General features: G+C 36.4%; 1 protein-coding gene across 4 annotated transcripts in view; it reads left to right on the forward strand.

Annotated features, from left to right (window-relative positions):
• The window catches only part of shank3a (SH3 and multiple ankyrin repeat domains 3a), a 323981-nt gene that overhangs the window by 77690 nt on the left and 229241 nt on the right, over positions 1–17050 (forward strand). For 3 of the 4 annotated variants that reach the window (XR_007926184.1, XM_051870263.1, XM_051870262.1), the window contains exon 3: positions 12547–12944. Coding sequence is in view for 3 of the 4 variants with exons in the window: in XM_051870263.1 (XP_051726223.1) it covers positions 12630–12944 (315 nt within the window). In the remaining variant the exon portion in view is untranslated. Of the gene's footprint in view, positions 1–12543; positions 12945–17050 lie in introns of all 4 variants that reach the window. The other variant, XM_051870260.1, reaches the window with a different exon arrangement.

Below are 17050 nucleotides of genomic sequence, written 5' to 3' on the forward strand. Positions count from 1 at the left end.
CCTTTGTCCTTATCCTGAATAACTCATTTCTCTTTGTAACTTTATTAATTTCTGGTTCTCGTTGTGATATGTTTATGGTGCCTTATGAAACCCTGGAGGTATGTTTCTGTTTGTGCTGTTTGATGTTTACTCAGTGTTCAGATTCTTTTTTTTTTTTCACGCCGTTCTATCCTCAGCGTTATGTCTGTAAATATACAGAAGGGATAAAGGGATAAAGAAGCACATCAAGATATTTGAACTTCCCCTGAGGATCTTTCAATGCAGCCGTAAAAAAAAAAAAAAAAAAAAGAAAGAAAGAAAAGAAAGTCAGCTTACATTGACAAGTTACAGCTCAGCTTACATTGATAAGTACAGCATTTTGTTGTGTAAACGGATCAGCAAAGTAGGGTTTACAGGAAAAAGGATACATTTACATAAATAAAATGAAATTTTTATTCACTATCAAAGGAATCCAGCTGCCATTAATAAAACATTAACAATATTATTCACACTATTTGATATCAGCAACTCTAAACTCTACAGAGACCCCCCTGAGGTCTGGATTATGGTGGTGAGAGATTTTTGAAGCTGAAGATCTAGATTTAGGTCCACATCCGGGTCTGATCCATATCAAACCTCAAAGGGATTTTTAGGGGCAGATGTTTAGTCCTGACATTGGACATGTTCAAGCTTCGGCCAAAATAAAAATGCGCATACATTCCCCAGTTTGTGCGCAAAGCCTAGTGTACAGTGAGAACATGAATAATTCACTTTGTTTGACAGCAGGATTGAAAATAGGGGAATCATTGGAGACTGTATGCAGGAGCAATACGCAGAGCAGCTCCATGCATCTTGTGTTGTGTAGAAACCATAGGAGGATTTGGGTAGAGCTGCCCAGCAGGGGGGGTGCGATCTAAAACCCATAACCTCACTTAGCCTGCCAAGAAAATTGTGTATTATTTCCTGTTTTGCATACAAAAGAACTTGCTCTGGAGAAATGTAGCGCAAAATAACTTAACTTCACTTAAACGCACACGTTTGGAAACACACAGACACTCTGCTTGGAAACACTCAGTCTCTGTTCTGAGTATGTGTGGATGTAAAGGCTGTGATGGCCGGCTTTAGTCTATAGATAGTCTCTATCTTTAGCGGGGTATGATGTAATGGAGATGAAATATGTTTTCTGACACCGCCCAACTTTAAGCATCATTATAACAGTCAGAGCCTCTTCGAGCAGCAAACTATCACAGTCTCCCTTACTTTCTCGATTCACTGTTATTTACCCTTCACCTTCATTTCTGTTCTGTCCTTGGAGACTTTTCAAACGAATGGAGTGTGTAACAGCTCTGGAATTCAACTTGTCGGCAATGTAGTTTTCTGAATATATTGCAAACTGTGAAAGATGCGCCTGTTAGAGATGGACACAAGTACTTGAGTAGCGACAACAGCATTGATCATGCAAATGTAGCAATAGTGGGACTTTTTTTCATCATACATTTTAGTTTTTACAATAGTTTTGTCACTTATGTTGGCATGTGGTACCTTGTGGATTGGTTGGAGTCAGGGGCCAGTTGCATAAACACAGCCGCTAAGTTAAGACTGTGTCTTAAGAACTAGTCTGACCAACTAGCAATTAGTTAGGGCTAATTAGTCTTACTTTTCAGATTCAAATTTGACCAGTCTGCCTTTTTATGTAACTGACTTTAAAGAAAAAGAGGTTATGATCAGTCTTGAAGAAAAAATTAGATGACTAACTTGTAAGACTAGTCTAAGCAGTTTGTACAACCGGCCACAGAACCTGGGACGGGGGCAGGATACATTCTTGCTAGGGATGCACAATATATCAGTATCGTATTGATTATTTTTCTTTCATTTCAATAGATAGTATTAATAATTATATATGGGATGTCCAGATTATTTTATTTTAACAGACTCAATCAAAAGTGGCATGAAGCATAATAATAATAATAATAAAAATTGTCATGGTTGGTAATATTATTTTAAGTTTTATAATGTTATTTTTTTTAATTTTTAATTAAGTGTTACATAAATACTCAAAATTCTTAATTTAAATTAAGTAAATTGGCAAGTAAATTTAAGGGATAGTTCACCCAAAAATGGAAATCTTTCATCATTTATTCACCCTCAAGTTGTTCCAAACCTGTATGAGTTTCTTTCTTCTGCTGAACACAAAAGAAGATATTTTGAAGAATGTTGGCTGTCCCTTTAAGTACATACATTTCTCTCTGTCCATGTAGACTATATAATTTAATAATATTAAATTAATTAAGTTATAAATAATTTAATATATATGTGATATTATTGATGATATTAAAATATTAAAATTTTTAATAATCAGCCAAAATTGTAAATTTATCCATGCTCATTTTAAATTTATCACCTTTGCCATCATTTAAAGGGTTAGTTCACCCAAAAATGAAAATTCTGTCATTAATTACTCACCCTCATGTCGTTCCTTCGTTCATCTTCGGAACACAAATTAAGATATTTTTGATGAAATCCAAGAGGTATATGTCTCGTCCATAGACAGCAATATGATTAACACTTTCAAGGTCCAGAAAGGTACTAAAAACATCATTAAAATAGTCGATGTGACTGCAGTGGTTCAACTTTAATTTTATGGAGTGATGAGAATACTTTTTGTGTGCAAAAACAAAACAAAAATAACGACTTTATTCAACAATATCTTCTTTTCTGTCATTCTCATACGTTGTTTACGTCTAGCGCTTCCAGATTCTGCGTCAGAAGGTCGACTCATCAGCATCACACGCGTGCGTCATGCTGCTCACGTGATTAACTTTGGCCATATAATGATAGGGAAGAGAAGAGATTGTTGAATGAAGTCGTTACTTTTGTTTTGTTTTTGTGCACAAAAAGTATTCTCTTCGCTTCATAAAATTAAGGTTGAACCACTGCAGTCAAGTCGATATATTGACACATAATTTTCACTGAGAGAGACACTATGTGACATAGTAGGGCTGGGACAATAAATTGTTGAATTGCGAATCAAGAAATGATTTCGGATTGATTCTGAGATTTTTCAAATCCATCGCGATTCTCTCTCTAATTGATTCTGAGCTTAGTTTTTAACAGCACTACATGCTTTAGAAACAGCCGTACTCTGCTCTCTTCCAATTTCTTACACACACCACTTGAACCTTCTATAAAATAATCATTCATAAAGTTTGAAAAGGTTGAAGCGAATTTTGCAGTGTTTGTGCCTGGCTAACAACTCCCTCTCGTGACGTAAAATGACGCGATGTTGAAAAAAACAAACAGTCAAAGAAACGGTCACTTTATCTACTAAATTTGTGCCCTCGTGTCCTGTAAATCCTGCATTAACTTTTCATATGATATTTTCGTACAAGGTTATATAGCATTCTGAAGTACAAGTACAGAGCCAAACGCACGAGCACTCTTCTTCTTCAGCATTTGAGCGTGCGGTTAAAAACTAGCCTATAGCGCCATCTGCTGTTCAAAACTAAGCTCAGAATCGATTTAAGAGAAAATCGCGATGCATTCGGAAAATCTCAGAATCAATCCACGAATCGAGATAAATCGATTTATTCTCACAGCCATATGACATAGCAGGGAGAACTCTACCATTTAAATGCTGTAATTTTGCATAATTTACAATGCATAATAATGCATAATATTAGTATGAAATTAAATGTAATAGCAGCCTATGTAATTAAAACGAATTTCAATAAATAATAATATAGTTAAAAATCACACATTTTTGTATGTAGTAGACCATTTTTGTGCTGTGGGTAATAGGAGGATTTTCCACCCGGACACCACCGCAAGTATATTTCAAACCTTAAAGCAATTAACATAAAATATTTAGTTTATTAACTTTTTTATTTGGAGTTCTTGTAAATCAAACAAGTTATTTATATCTAACGCACCGACTACCTGAGGGGGGCGGGGCGAGATAGAAAGAGACTTCGTAATCATACACTTACAGTGAAGTCACACATACTGATGTACTACTTAAATAATAGTAGCATTTATGTAAAGTTCATCAGAAGATCAGATGAGTGTGTTGTGGATGACTGTCAGTGTTATTGTGGGTTCTGGGCAGATGGCAGTGGTGTGATTTGAACATCCGCTGTGGTGACTGGGGTTCACCGCTGATGTGTCTCATTCTCCATCTGGAAGCAGTGCACATGCTCACAGACGGCTTGAATGTGTGAGACCATTTCATCTGCTCGCACAAGCCCGACTGATCACAGGCGGATTTGCCTCAACTTTCTCAGAAAGTTTGAGTCTCACTCATGGTATCAGTGGGGGCTTTTTGGTTTTGTTGCTGTTTTCTCAGAAAGTTGCTCCTTTTTAGCTGTCTTTTATAGACTAAAGAGACTATTTATTTGAAATACTGAAGCTGAGTTTTGCTGATATTAGCATCGCATGCCAAGCTTGTTTTATGTGTGCAGGCCTGTTGTCCTGTTAAATCTGTCTTTGAGCTGTTGCCAGTCACTGAGAAATGTCTACACAAAGTCATACTGCAGATGTTATTTTTAGCCATTATTGATGAAGACATTCTTTAATGAGAGAGGAAACGACTGGGGAAAAAAGCGGGAATGGTGTTGGGAAATGACCTGAAACAGAATCAGACTTAGCCTGCACACGGGACACTACCAGGCTTTCATAACATATAAGCCAAGGATTATATACGGTTTTAAAGGTGATATTCTATTATATGTGTCATCATTTATATATAAGCAGTGAAAGCTACATTATGCATGTTGCTCTTGGTTAGTTCATGTTAGCACACGCACAAGGCACTGCATGCAGCAAGAAATCATCTTGCTGCATAAAGAATCATCTTGACGTACTGCTCTCATATTGTGTGTGTGCATGTAACGTTGTCTGATTTTTAGATTAAAGCTGATTGCAGCAGTGATTTAAGCAACTTATTGCCTTCCTTGACAGGGGCGGATCTAGAAAATTATTTATAGGGTGGCACAGGGGTGGCATGAGGACTATGAGGGGTGGCAACACCAAAGCAAGCGCTCATGCATAGTTTTTGTGGATTTATGGCCAGACAACACATTTGTGTTCATGAATATGTGAAACAGTTGCATTACCACAAAGTCATTATCTATACTGTTTAAAAAGAATAAAAATAAGTAGCAAAATGTCAATATCCAGGGCACCAAATCAAGACACTGTATGTCAAATACATAAACGGATTGTAAATGTCTCTGAGCTTGTAGCTTTACACTGTTAAAGGGTTAGTTCACCCAAAAAATGAAAATTCTGTCATCATTTTCTCACCTTCATGTTGTTCCAAACCTGTAAGTCTAACAAATTAAGATATTTTTAATGAAATCTTAGCGATTTCTGTCCCTTGACAGCTACGCAACTACCTCTTTAACGCTTCAAAAAGTACATAAAGAGATCATAAAACTAACACATATGAATTAAGTGGTTTAATCCAAATTTTCTAAAGCGACATGATCGCTTTATATGATGAACAGATTGAATTTAGACTTTTATTCAAAGATGAGAATTCTGGGCCCCGAGAGCCAAAGTACTGATGTCTAAGAATTTTTTACTAATATTTACCAAAAAACTGATTTCTCCCAACTGGATATGAATATGAATATGAAAAGCTTGGATCAGATGTTTTATCAGGCTTTTTTTTTTAAGTAATAAACTGCTAAAAAGTTGCTCACCCTCATGTCGTTCCACAACCGTAAGACCTTCTTTCATTTTTAGAACACAAATTAAAATATTTTTGATGAGATCGAGAGGTTTTTTATTTCCCATAGAAAGCAATGAAATTTTTCTATTTTGCTGCTCACCCTGTTTCTGTTACTGTTGTTAAAATAAGTGTCAATCTGCAGCTCTTAATGTGGAACTTTACATCTTTAGTGGGAGAGAGAAGCAATGCGCATGGAGTAGAAAGGGCTTGAATGAAGGTCAAGGTCAAGTTTATTTTAATAGCACCTCAAAAGCAACATGAGTGCCGACCACAGTGCTGCACAAATGACATACAAAGATATCATCCTACAATAAAAGCATTATTGCGACAAAAAGGTATTAAATACTAATAGTATAGATAAAAAGAAACAAAACAAAAAACAAAAGGAATAATACAAAACATCAAAAAGGTATTAAAGGGTTAGTTCACCCAAAAAGGAAAATTCATTCATTAAGTACTCACCCTCATGTCGTTCCAAACCCCTAAGACCTTCATTCATCTTCGGAAAACAAATTATGATTTTTGTTTTTGAAATCCAAGAGGTTTTTTTTTTTATCCTCTATAGAAAGCAATGAAATTACCTCATTCAAGGTCCAGAAAAGTCATTAAAATAGTCAACGTGACTGCAGTGGTTCAACCTTAATGTTATGAATCGACAAGAATACTTTTTGTGCGAAAAAACAAAACAAAAATAACAACTTTATTCAACAAATTCATCTCTTCCCTGTCAGTCTCTCATGCTATTTTCATTGCAGCACTTCCGTGTTTACGCCAGAACGCCGGCTTAGTATTGGCCGGCTCCTGCGTCAGCATCACACGCACGCATCGTGCTGCTCACATGAACAGGCGTCGGCCAATACTGAGTCTGTGTTCTGACATAGAACCTGGAAGTGCTGCAAAGAAAATAGCGTAGGAGGGTGAGTACTTAGTGACAGAAATTTCATTTTTGGGTGAACTAACCCTTTAAATAATAGTAGTATAATAATTTTGTAGGAATAATACAAAACATCACTAAACACAATAAAAACATGATTGAACTAAAGGTGTTATCGAGTTAAAGGGTTAGTTCACCCAAAAATGAAAATTCTGTCATTAATTACTCACCCTTGTGCTGTTTTACACCCGTAAGACCTTCATTGATCTTCGGAACACAAATTAAGATATTTTTGTTTAAATCCGATGGCTCCGTGAGGCCTACATAGGGAGTCATGACATTTCCTCTCTCAAGATCCATTAATGTACTAAAAACATATTTAAATCAGTTCATGTGAGTACAGTGGTTCAATATTAATATTATAAAGCGACGAGAATATTTTTGGTGCACCAGAAAAAATAAATCATGATTCGACACGCTGATTCATTACGCTCCAAATCTTCCTGAAGCAGTGTTTTGAAATCGGCCATCACTAAATAATTCGTTATTTTGTTTTTTTTGGCGCACCAAAAATATTCTCGTCGCTTTATAATATTAATATTGAACCACTGTACTCACATGAACTGATTTAAATATGTTTTTAGTACCTTTATGGATCTTGAGAGAGGAAATGTCATTGCTCCCTATGTAGGCCTCGCAGAGCCATCAGATTTAAACAAAAATATCTCAATTTGCGTTCTGAAGATTAACGAAGGTCTTATTGGTCTGGAATAGCATAAGCGTGAGTAATAAATGACAGAATTTTCATTTTTGGGTGAACTAACCCTTTAAGCAAAAGCCTGAGGAAAAAAAAATGTTTTAAGAGATGATTTAAATGTAGATAACATAGGGGATGATCTGATGGAAAAAGGTAAGGAGTTTCAGAGCTTTGAAGCACATATAAAAATATTAGAGGATGTAGCGCCGAAAGATTATTGGGTAACACTTTACAATAAGGTTCATTAGTTAAACATTAGTTAATGTATTAACTAACATGAACTAACCATGAGCAATGCATTTGCTACTGTATTTGCTAATCTTCGTTAACATTAGTTAATGAAAATACAGTTGTTCATTGTGTGTTCATGTTAGTTCACAGTGCATTAACTAATGTTAACAAGATTTTAATAATGTTTTAGTAAATGTTGAAATTAACATTAACAAAGATTAATAAATGTTGTATAAGTGCAGTTCATTATTAGTTCATGTTAACTAATGTAGTTAACTGTTAACTAACGAACCTTATTGTAAAGTGTTACCGATCATTGCCGTAAACGACCCTAAGTACTTGCGTTGTTAACCACTCCATTGTTTTGACACGCTGCTCACATTAAACTGTAGAAGCGGTAAAATGGACCCCGGATGGAACCAAGCCGGGGTCCGGAACCAGACCTAGGTCCGCCATTTGAATACCACTGATATAGATGATCCCAAAGTCTTTAAAGTCCACTAGAGTTTCAAGTGAATTTATGTGTTAGTGGCACAGTATAATGCTTTCATCTGTTTTTACATCACCTGCCTGTCTGCTAATTTAACCTCCCACAGAGACTGCACAACATAAAGCCCAGCTCTGTGTGTGTTCACACTGGAAAATGACAGTTTAGAAAATAATATGCCCATGAGTGTTAACGCAAGAAAGACTTAGACACGCAATTATGCTGCCAAACAAGACAAATTGAAGGAAATATTCAGTTAATACTGTACAAGGAAAGAGAGAGAGAAAAGGAGGAACAGGATAACAAAGGAATGAGAAAGAGACTGAGCGAAAGCATGTCATGGAAGTGGATGAACTGCATAATAAAGTGGAACAATGACATGAGGTCAATCAGATTTTGGCCCACAGAGATAAAGACGAGGGCATGTGATCAAAAGAGAGCAGGAGTTAGTGACACTGATGAAGCCAATAGCGGGTGCTCTAGCACTGTGACATCACAATGATGAGCGGGAGGGGATCCCTGTGGTGAATCCATAACTGTTTTATTCTGTTCTGATTACATGTCAAGCTTTCTTGCTTTATTTGTTTCTTTCTTGCTTTCCTGCATTTGGTTGCATGCTGAGAGGGAATTCACTAAGAATAAAGCTGATAGTGCCATTTATTTGAATGTATTATCTTGCAGTTACATATATATGGGTCATTGACGAATAAGGTTAAAAAGAATAAGTGTAAAAAAACATAATGGAAATATAATTAATTTTGATGTTTTATTAAGTTTTAACAATGAGATTGTGGTTTTTATAATCATTTAACACTGCTTTTGTCATTTTTTACAAGATGGACAAAATTTGTCACCAAAAAAGTCATTCGGTTTAACCAAAATTTCGGTTTTACCAAATGACACTTTTGGTTATGCCGAATGATGATGTTTTTGAACAATGCTAACAGGCTGATATCTAGCTTGCTAGCTAGCAAGCAAAAGGACAATTAAATATTTTACATTTAGTACAAGTTTTTAAAATATTACAACATTTTCCATGTTTTATAGCGGTTGTACCGAATGACCTGATGTTTCAGGCCATGCGTATGAGCAAGTGAAATCATGAATTTTTCAAATAGTGAAGAGAGAGTTAACTACTTCATGCTTCATGACCATGTGGTCCTTTGCAGGTGTCTGAATGATGCCACATCCTGTCACATGTGAAATGAAATGGCTGTATTGGCCTTTGGACGGTTAAACCAAATAACCTTTTGACACTTCAAAATCTTTAAAATACATTTATATGTAGCAAAATATATTTAAAATTCAATAAAAGAGATCTAGTTGTACTACCTTACACACTTGTAATGTCATATCTTTGCTTTTTATTATTATTAAGGCCTTTGGACAAAAAAAACGTCATTGACCCATATGTGTAGTTACAGTGCTGTATTTGGAGCATTTATTGGTGATAATTTTGTGTGATGTTATCCAGCAGCACTGCTTTAGTCATGCTGCATAGTATGCAGTCAACCTGATAAAATGTTGATTTACACACACACACACACACACACACACACACACACACACAACACCATGAGATGACACTCGCCGATGTGTGAACACACCAAACTATGTCAGATAGTGTTGGTAGCTGATGCTTTGCTGTGGACTGTGAAGGCAATATTTGCTTGAAATCAATATTGCAGTTCAACAGCCTCTCTCTCTCTCTCTCTCTCTCTCTCTCTCATCCTTTTCACTTCTTATGCTGTAACTCTGCCAATTATCACATATCAAATTTATTAGATCATTAGAATTCTCTGTATATATGCGATCATCGTTTTGAATATAATATGTCTGATTGTGTGTTAAATTTGTATTAAAGCCCACAGGTTTCTCTTTTCTGCTCCAAATCTCTTTCTTTTCATTTTACACTATAATTCTTTCAATTATCAAATATGCAAACCCTGAATGGGTTTATTTTGCAATAATGGTTTGGGTGAAAGTACATTATCCTCTTATCCAAATTACATGGCTGTTTACTGAATAAAAAATGACTGGACATTAAATATTGAATAGGAGTTTATTTTATTTTATTATTAAATGAGAAGAAAGGGTGTGGAGTGATACAGGCAATATGAAACTAGCACAGCTATGTAGAAAATTGGTTTCCTGGGCCAATGTCACTATACAAAATACCACAGAACTGACCAATCAGAATCAAATATTCCACAGAGCCCTGCATTAAGATCTAGTGCATTAAGAATTATTTAGTGTATCTGATCTGATTGTTTTGCACTATTTAATTATGTTGTTATAATCTGTTTTATTGTTCACTCAGAAATGTGTTTTATAGACCAATTTGAAGCAGACGTCACAGTTACGTCACTTGCAGCTGCGCGCGCATAGTGGTGGCAGAAAAATAGTGGTAACAAGTGGAGGAAAATGGGCAAAATCCACAGAATAAGAGAGAAATGTTTTGTTGTGCCTTTGGAGGTCAGAATCGGAATGCAGAAAGATAGTCTTAATTTTTATCGAATACCGTCGTTGAAGACGCCCTTTGAAGCTAAACGCAGACGTTTATGTTGCAGCTGCAGACTGATGAAACCTGCAATGATTGGTCTACTATTAAAGAATGAATTTGATGTAAACAGCAAGTCTACATAATATTCACATGTGCAGTTCATAGGGAACATACATACATAACACTTAAAGCATGAAATAATATTTAAACCTATAGCATTTTACATAGATAACTTTTAAAAATAGCCTATAACATTTTTATCTCACAGTTCTGACTTTTTTCTTGCATTTGCGTGTTTATATCTCCCAGTTCGGACTTTATAACTCTCAATTGTGAGTTTACTGTATATCATAATTCTGAGGGAAAAAAGTCAGAATTGCAGGATATAAACTCGTAATTCTGAGGAAAAATAGTATAGTATAAGTATATCTCACTGTTCTGTTTTTCCTTCTAAGAATTGTGAGATATAAACTCAGATTTGTGAGGGGAAAAAAGTCAGAATTGTGAGATATAAACTAAATTAACTTTTTTTTATTCTTTTATTCCATTGCTTCCACAGACTGCTACTGCAGAACACAGTTATTTTCTGCCACCACAACACAAAATAGGTCTATAGCCCTCAGGTTTTAAATTCTTTCTTCCTTTTTATTCTATAATTATATGTTTATATATATTAAAAATTTGGGGTCAGTAATTTTTTTTTAAAAGAAATTAATACTTTTATTCAGCAAGGACACGTCCAATGGATCAAAAGTGACAGTAAAGGCATTTATAATGTTACAAGAAAACTTTCAACTTAAAGATTTCTGAAAAAAACAAAAGTATCACAGTTTTTACAAAAATATTAAAGGGTCAGTTGACCCAAAAATGTAATTTCTGTAATTTAAGTACTCACCCTCATGTCGTTCCAAACCCATAAGACCTTTGTTCATCTTCAGAACACAAATGAAGATGTTTTTGATGAAATCCAAGGTTTTTTCTTTTTTTTATCCACCATAAAAAGCAATGTAATTACCATCATTCAAGGTCCAGAAAAGTAGTAAAGACATGGTTAAAATAGTCAACGTGACTACAGTGCTTCAACCTTAAAGGGTTAGTTCACCCAAAAATGAAATTTCTGTCATTTATTACTCAACCTCATGTCGTCCCAAACCCGTAAGACCCTCGTTTGTCTTCGGAACACAAATTAAGATACTTTTGATGAAATCCGAGGGTATCTGATCCACACATAGGCAGCAACGACATTTGCACCTTTTGAGGTCCAGAAAGGTATTAAAGACATCGATAAAATAGTCAACGCGACTACAGTAGTTCAAACTTGATATTGTGAAGAGACAAGAATACTTTGTGTGCAAAAACAAAACAAAAATAGCGACTTTTATGAACAAATTCGTCTGTCCCCTGTCATACTGCTACACTATTTTCGTTGCAGAGCTTCAGTGTTGTTTATGTCTGAACGCGGGCTCAGTATTTAAGCAGCACAAGTGTTTTCAGCATTACTAATAATGTGAATTCTAATCAGCATATTAGAATGATTTCTAAAGGATTATGTGATTGGAGTTTAATTTTATAGTAGTTCAGAGTGATATGAGAGACATGAATCTTGCGCAACTAATATTGGTTACCTGGGCCAACAATAATATATAACATAAATTCCAGAAATGAATAAAGAATTCCAAAGAGCTATTACAGTAAGAGATAATATCAGATCATTTGAATTGTTTTGTGAGCTAATCTGATTATTTTGCATTATTTAATGGTTTTGTTGTAATCTGTTTTATTGTACATTCAGAAATGTGTTAAACCGGCATTATAGCCTACAGGATTAATGCTTAAAATGCTTAATCACAGCACACATCTAACCTCTCTCTCTCTTTCTCTCTCTCTCTGTCTCTCTCTCTCTCTCACTAATCCTCTCTTGCATCTGCCCTCCCCTTGCTCGCTCTCTCTCCCTGTGCTTGTGCGTGTGCGCGTGTGCCAGCAGCTCCCCGTGTGTGTGTGTATGTGTGTGTGTGCGCGTATGCGTGAGAGAGGCACTATGCAGTTGGAGCTCCACACACACAGAGCATGCCTGTGAGTGCGGGCTCGGGCAAACATGAGCCTTCCCAGCCCAGAGATCGTCCACAGCAGCAGCCTGAACTCCCGTCTGAGCCCCCCTCTGCCCTCCCCCTCTCTCTCCCTCTCTCGCTGCCTCTCTCTCTCCCTCTCCTCATCTACTCTCGCCCTGCGCAGCCTCTTCCCCGCCACCTCTCCAGCACCAGCCGGGGGGACAGCTCCCGCTCTCCGCACGCCGACGTTTGCAGAGCGCCGGACGGCCCCATGGAGGAACCCCAGGGCAACACACTGGTCGTCCGCATAGGCATCCCTGACCTGCAGCAAACGGTGAGTTCTGTCACTGCTCCAAACTCTCTCTCGGTTTTTTTTTTTTTTTTTGCCTGTCCTGTTCTCTTTCAGCGTACACATGATTGTTCTCTTTCTTTTTTACCTTTCGTCTTCCTCTTTCGCTTTTTGCTCTTGAATGCAACCCGTCTTCATTAGTGAGTCTGCGGCGGACTTTATGAACTGGCCACTTTGAGAGAGAGAGAGAGAGAGAGACGGAAAATCAAAGGTAGATACAGTAACTGGGTGGTTATTGTAGCTGTACTGTAATTCACAGGGACTTTTTCCCGCCTGTCTCGAGGCTGTCAGACTTGTCAGTTTGGTTGCAGCGTATTGTACCGTGTCCCCGGGGCCCTCTCGAGCGGCATATGGTGCTGATGGATATGAGAGTGCAGTGTTGAAGTGCAGTTACTCACCTGTTCCTATTGGACAGATACAGGTGTTACAGTTGCAGGTGGCATTTTTAATTTAATCATTTTTTTCAGTATTGCACACACTGCAGCCAGGATTTAGAGGGGTGCATGAACTTTAATTGCATTTAAGCATGGATTTAATTTTTTAAAAATCTTAGGTTAGATGTGACGTGTTAAGGGCGTTTAAACAACGATTTGCAGTGACCGGATATCATTCATTTTCAGTGAGAGTTGGTGATTTACTGGACATTACTGTTATGTGTTAATGACTGTGATTTTAACAGTAAAAGACCGTAAAAATGCTATGGTGAAAAACAGTTAATTGGTTTATAGAAGGTTTCCGTACTATATACGGTGGATAACTGTAATAGATCTAACAGGTGCATTTAATGTAATTTTACGGTAAAATACCATTAAATGTACAGTTTTTGGAAGTGAAAAATAACAAGTCATTGTATAATTTACAGTGAAAAACCGTAAATTGACATTCCCACAATTCCCTGCATGACACTTCACATTTGATGTATTTTTGTTGAAATAACTGTTTCTTCTTAGTTTTTTTCTAATCAGTTATGTACATTAGGGTTTTATGTTACATCTAATGTTGTTAAATTAATGTTCATTGCATTTTTAAAATTTCATGTGTGTCACCATGATGGTGTTTAGTGTTTGTGCGGATGACACTGTGTGCACCTTCAATATATTAGTTTTGTCCTTCTCAGCTTGTGGAAAAGCTGCTTGTGATGAACTTTGATTCATCATGTGACTTTCATCACCACTGTGTTTGGTGGTTGTCAGTGTATTACAAAGTACTTCATTAGGTTGGTAAATTAACATTATATCAGTTAATGGAATACACTATTTTACTGTAAATTTAACGGAATTTTTTTTTACGTTGCTACTGTATTTTTTATGGTAAAGTTCTGGCAATCACAGCTGCTGTTTTTTTCCGTAAATTTTACGGGATTTTTTATACAGTGTAGTAAAAGGTGACAGCTATCCGTTAACATTCCCGATGTAGTTATATTTAATGTATATACACTGCTGTTTAAAAGTTTGGGGTCTGTACAGTTGTTTTTTTTTTTTTATGTTTATGAACAGTCTTTTAGAGGCTGCATTTATTTGTTCAAAAATGCACTAAAAACAGTAATATTATGAAATATTATTTCAATTTAAAACAACGGTTTTTCTGTTTGAATATATCTTAAAAAGTAATATATTTTTGTGATGCATAGCTGAATTTTCAGCATCATTACTCCAGTCTTCAGCGTCACATGATCCTTCAGAAATCATTCTAATATGCTGATTTGCTGCTCAAGAAACATTTCATATTATCATCAACATTGAAAACAGTTGTGGCACTCAATACTGTGATGAATATGAAGTTAAAAAGAACAACATTTTTAAAACCGAAATCTTTTGTGACAATATAAATGTCTTTTCTGTCACTTTTGATACATTTTGATGCGTCCTTGCTGAATAAAAGTATCGATTTCAATCAAAAATCTTACTGACCGCAAACTGTTGACTGGTAGCATATGTTGCTTGAGAAAAACAAACAAAAAAAATTCTGTATGTCATCAGAACACATTTTGAATGGAAGTCAAAGGACCATCTGTGTAGTTACTCCATCTACAGTACTAGTAGGTGCTAACAGGGCCATGCTAACCAGCTAAACCTTGACCCCTTGAAACTGAGCTGCAGGCTCGCATGAGGGATTGTGCGATTGACAGCAGTGCAGAGCATGAGGTGAGAGCATCAAAATATGAGAAATGCTTTATAACTTTATTCAAATAAGAGGTAGCTGTCAGCCAATCGTTGTGAGGTGTTGGCAGTGACATCTGTCAGAAGCATTTCAAAGCATTTCGATAGTGTTGTAGCTTCTGGTTGGTTTTGTCCTTAAATCACATTTGAATTTAATTCAGATTTTAGCTAGCAACTTTCATTTTAGCTATATGGTTGGTTAACAAAATTGTCACTTTACTTATACACAATTACAGGAAAAATGCTAAACGTGTCCAAATTATATGTACAATGTCCATATGTCCTAAACTTTACGTACAATGATTTTATTGAGTGTGCACTGAAAGGCCATTGGTGGTACGATGAGCAAATGTGCAAACAATGAAGTTCACGTGATCCACACAGATGACTATGACAGTTGAGTAGGATACTTGACTAGTGACAAACAGTAACTCCTTAGTAATTAGTATGAGAGTGGGTGGGTTTATTTCTGTTGGGCCTTCTAGTGGTCCTTGCTGGTTTGTTCAGGTTCCAGTCTTAATCGTTTGGACTGAAATGTTGATGTTGGATTCTAAGAATAGAACCAAATATTCAAGATTGGGGGTGACCAAAGGTAAAGGTTTAAGAAATTATCATTGAAAAACTAATTTTGATTGACGGATACTCTGAATACTGTGTGACAATATGTGTCCAGCCCTGATTGGTTGGTTTGCTGCATGTTTCTCAGCCTGTTTAGTTGGGTTCCTTCAGTACATTTGACGCCTATGAAGTGAGTAACTGCAGTAGAATGAGTGAGCTATAGATCAATGGCTCATTCTGCCTGTCAGAAATGTGTTTCTCCTTGAATCTTTCATCCTCCATCTCAGCGCTGTGTGAGTGTGCATTAGTGACCATGCATGCATTAGTATGGACTTCTGGTTGCATGTGAGTGTGTATGTGTGTAGTTATGTGTCAAAGCCTCATTAAAAGCAGAAATCCATAGTGTTAACGAGTGCTGTCCTTTAGCAGGGCCCAAGTCTCTATGTTAATAACGAGAGGTGAATGAGAACAGAAAGAATATGTTAAATGCCAGATTTTCACTGGCACATCCCACTGCCACACGCCTTTCAAATGCTAACTCGCACCCGCTAAATCCTGATACTATCTTTAGGAGCATTATAATTCAAATAAAGAATTTCAGATTGCAACATTTATTCTCATACCAACATCCAACTCCTGAGAGCATGAGATATCACTAATCTCTCGCATATGTATTTGTTATGGTGTCTTATTGAGTCTTTGGTGTAAGTTTTGTTAGATCAGGGGTTTTCAAACTTCTTGATTCCAAGGACCCCCCCAACTATGATGGTCCTCTTGCAAGGGACCATATTGAGATCTCTGGTGTTTGACTTTAGACTTTTTTCTTGGCAAATTTGAGCCCCGTTTGAAACATTATTTGAGATCTCCCAAGGAGACAGGTGAGATTAATGGAAAGTTTTCTCGAGAGGAAAATCTAAAGTCTCCATAAGCTCTCCAGTTTATCTCAATGGTTTTTTAGGATAAATAATTAGATTTTTTCCCCTATGAGTTAGCTAGAAATTATTCAGCACATAATGTTTTTCACTGACATATTTCAAAATTAATTGAAACTTCTTTTGCCTTCAGATTAAAAATAAAAAGTGCACTTTTTGGAATCCTCCATTGACATCTAAATTCAGGTTCTTTATTCAGTATTTTGCAAAGCTGCCTTTGGCAGTGATTACAGCTGTGAGACTTGAGTAGGCTGTGAGACTACCGGATTTGCAGAACTAGATTTGGTCAGTTTTTCCTGTCTCCTTCATGTAGATGCTTTGTGGATCATCTGCGAACTGTAATCTCAAGGTCTCTGAACACATTTTCTGTGGGGATTAAATCTGGGCTTTCTTTGTGCCAATTAGAGACGTCCAGAAACCTGTCCTTACAACAAGTACAGCT

This window comes from Ctenopharyngodon idella, chromosome 18 (genome assembly GCF_019924925.1).
Source record: "Ctenopharyngodon idella isolate HZGC_01 chromosome 18, HZGC01, whole genome shotgun sequence".
Lineage (NCBI taxonomy): Eukaryota > Metazoa > Chordata > Actinopteri > Cypriniformes > Xenocyprididae > Ctenopharyngodon > Ctenopharyngodon idella.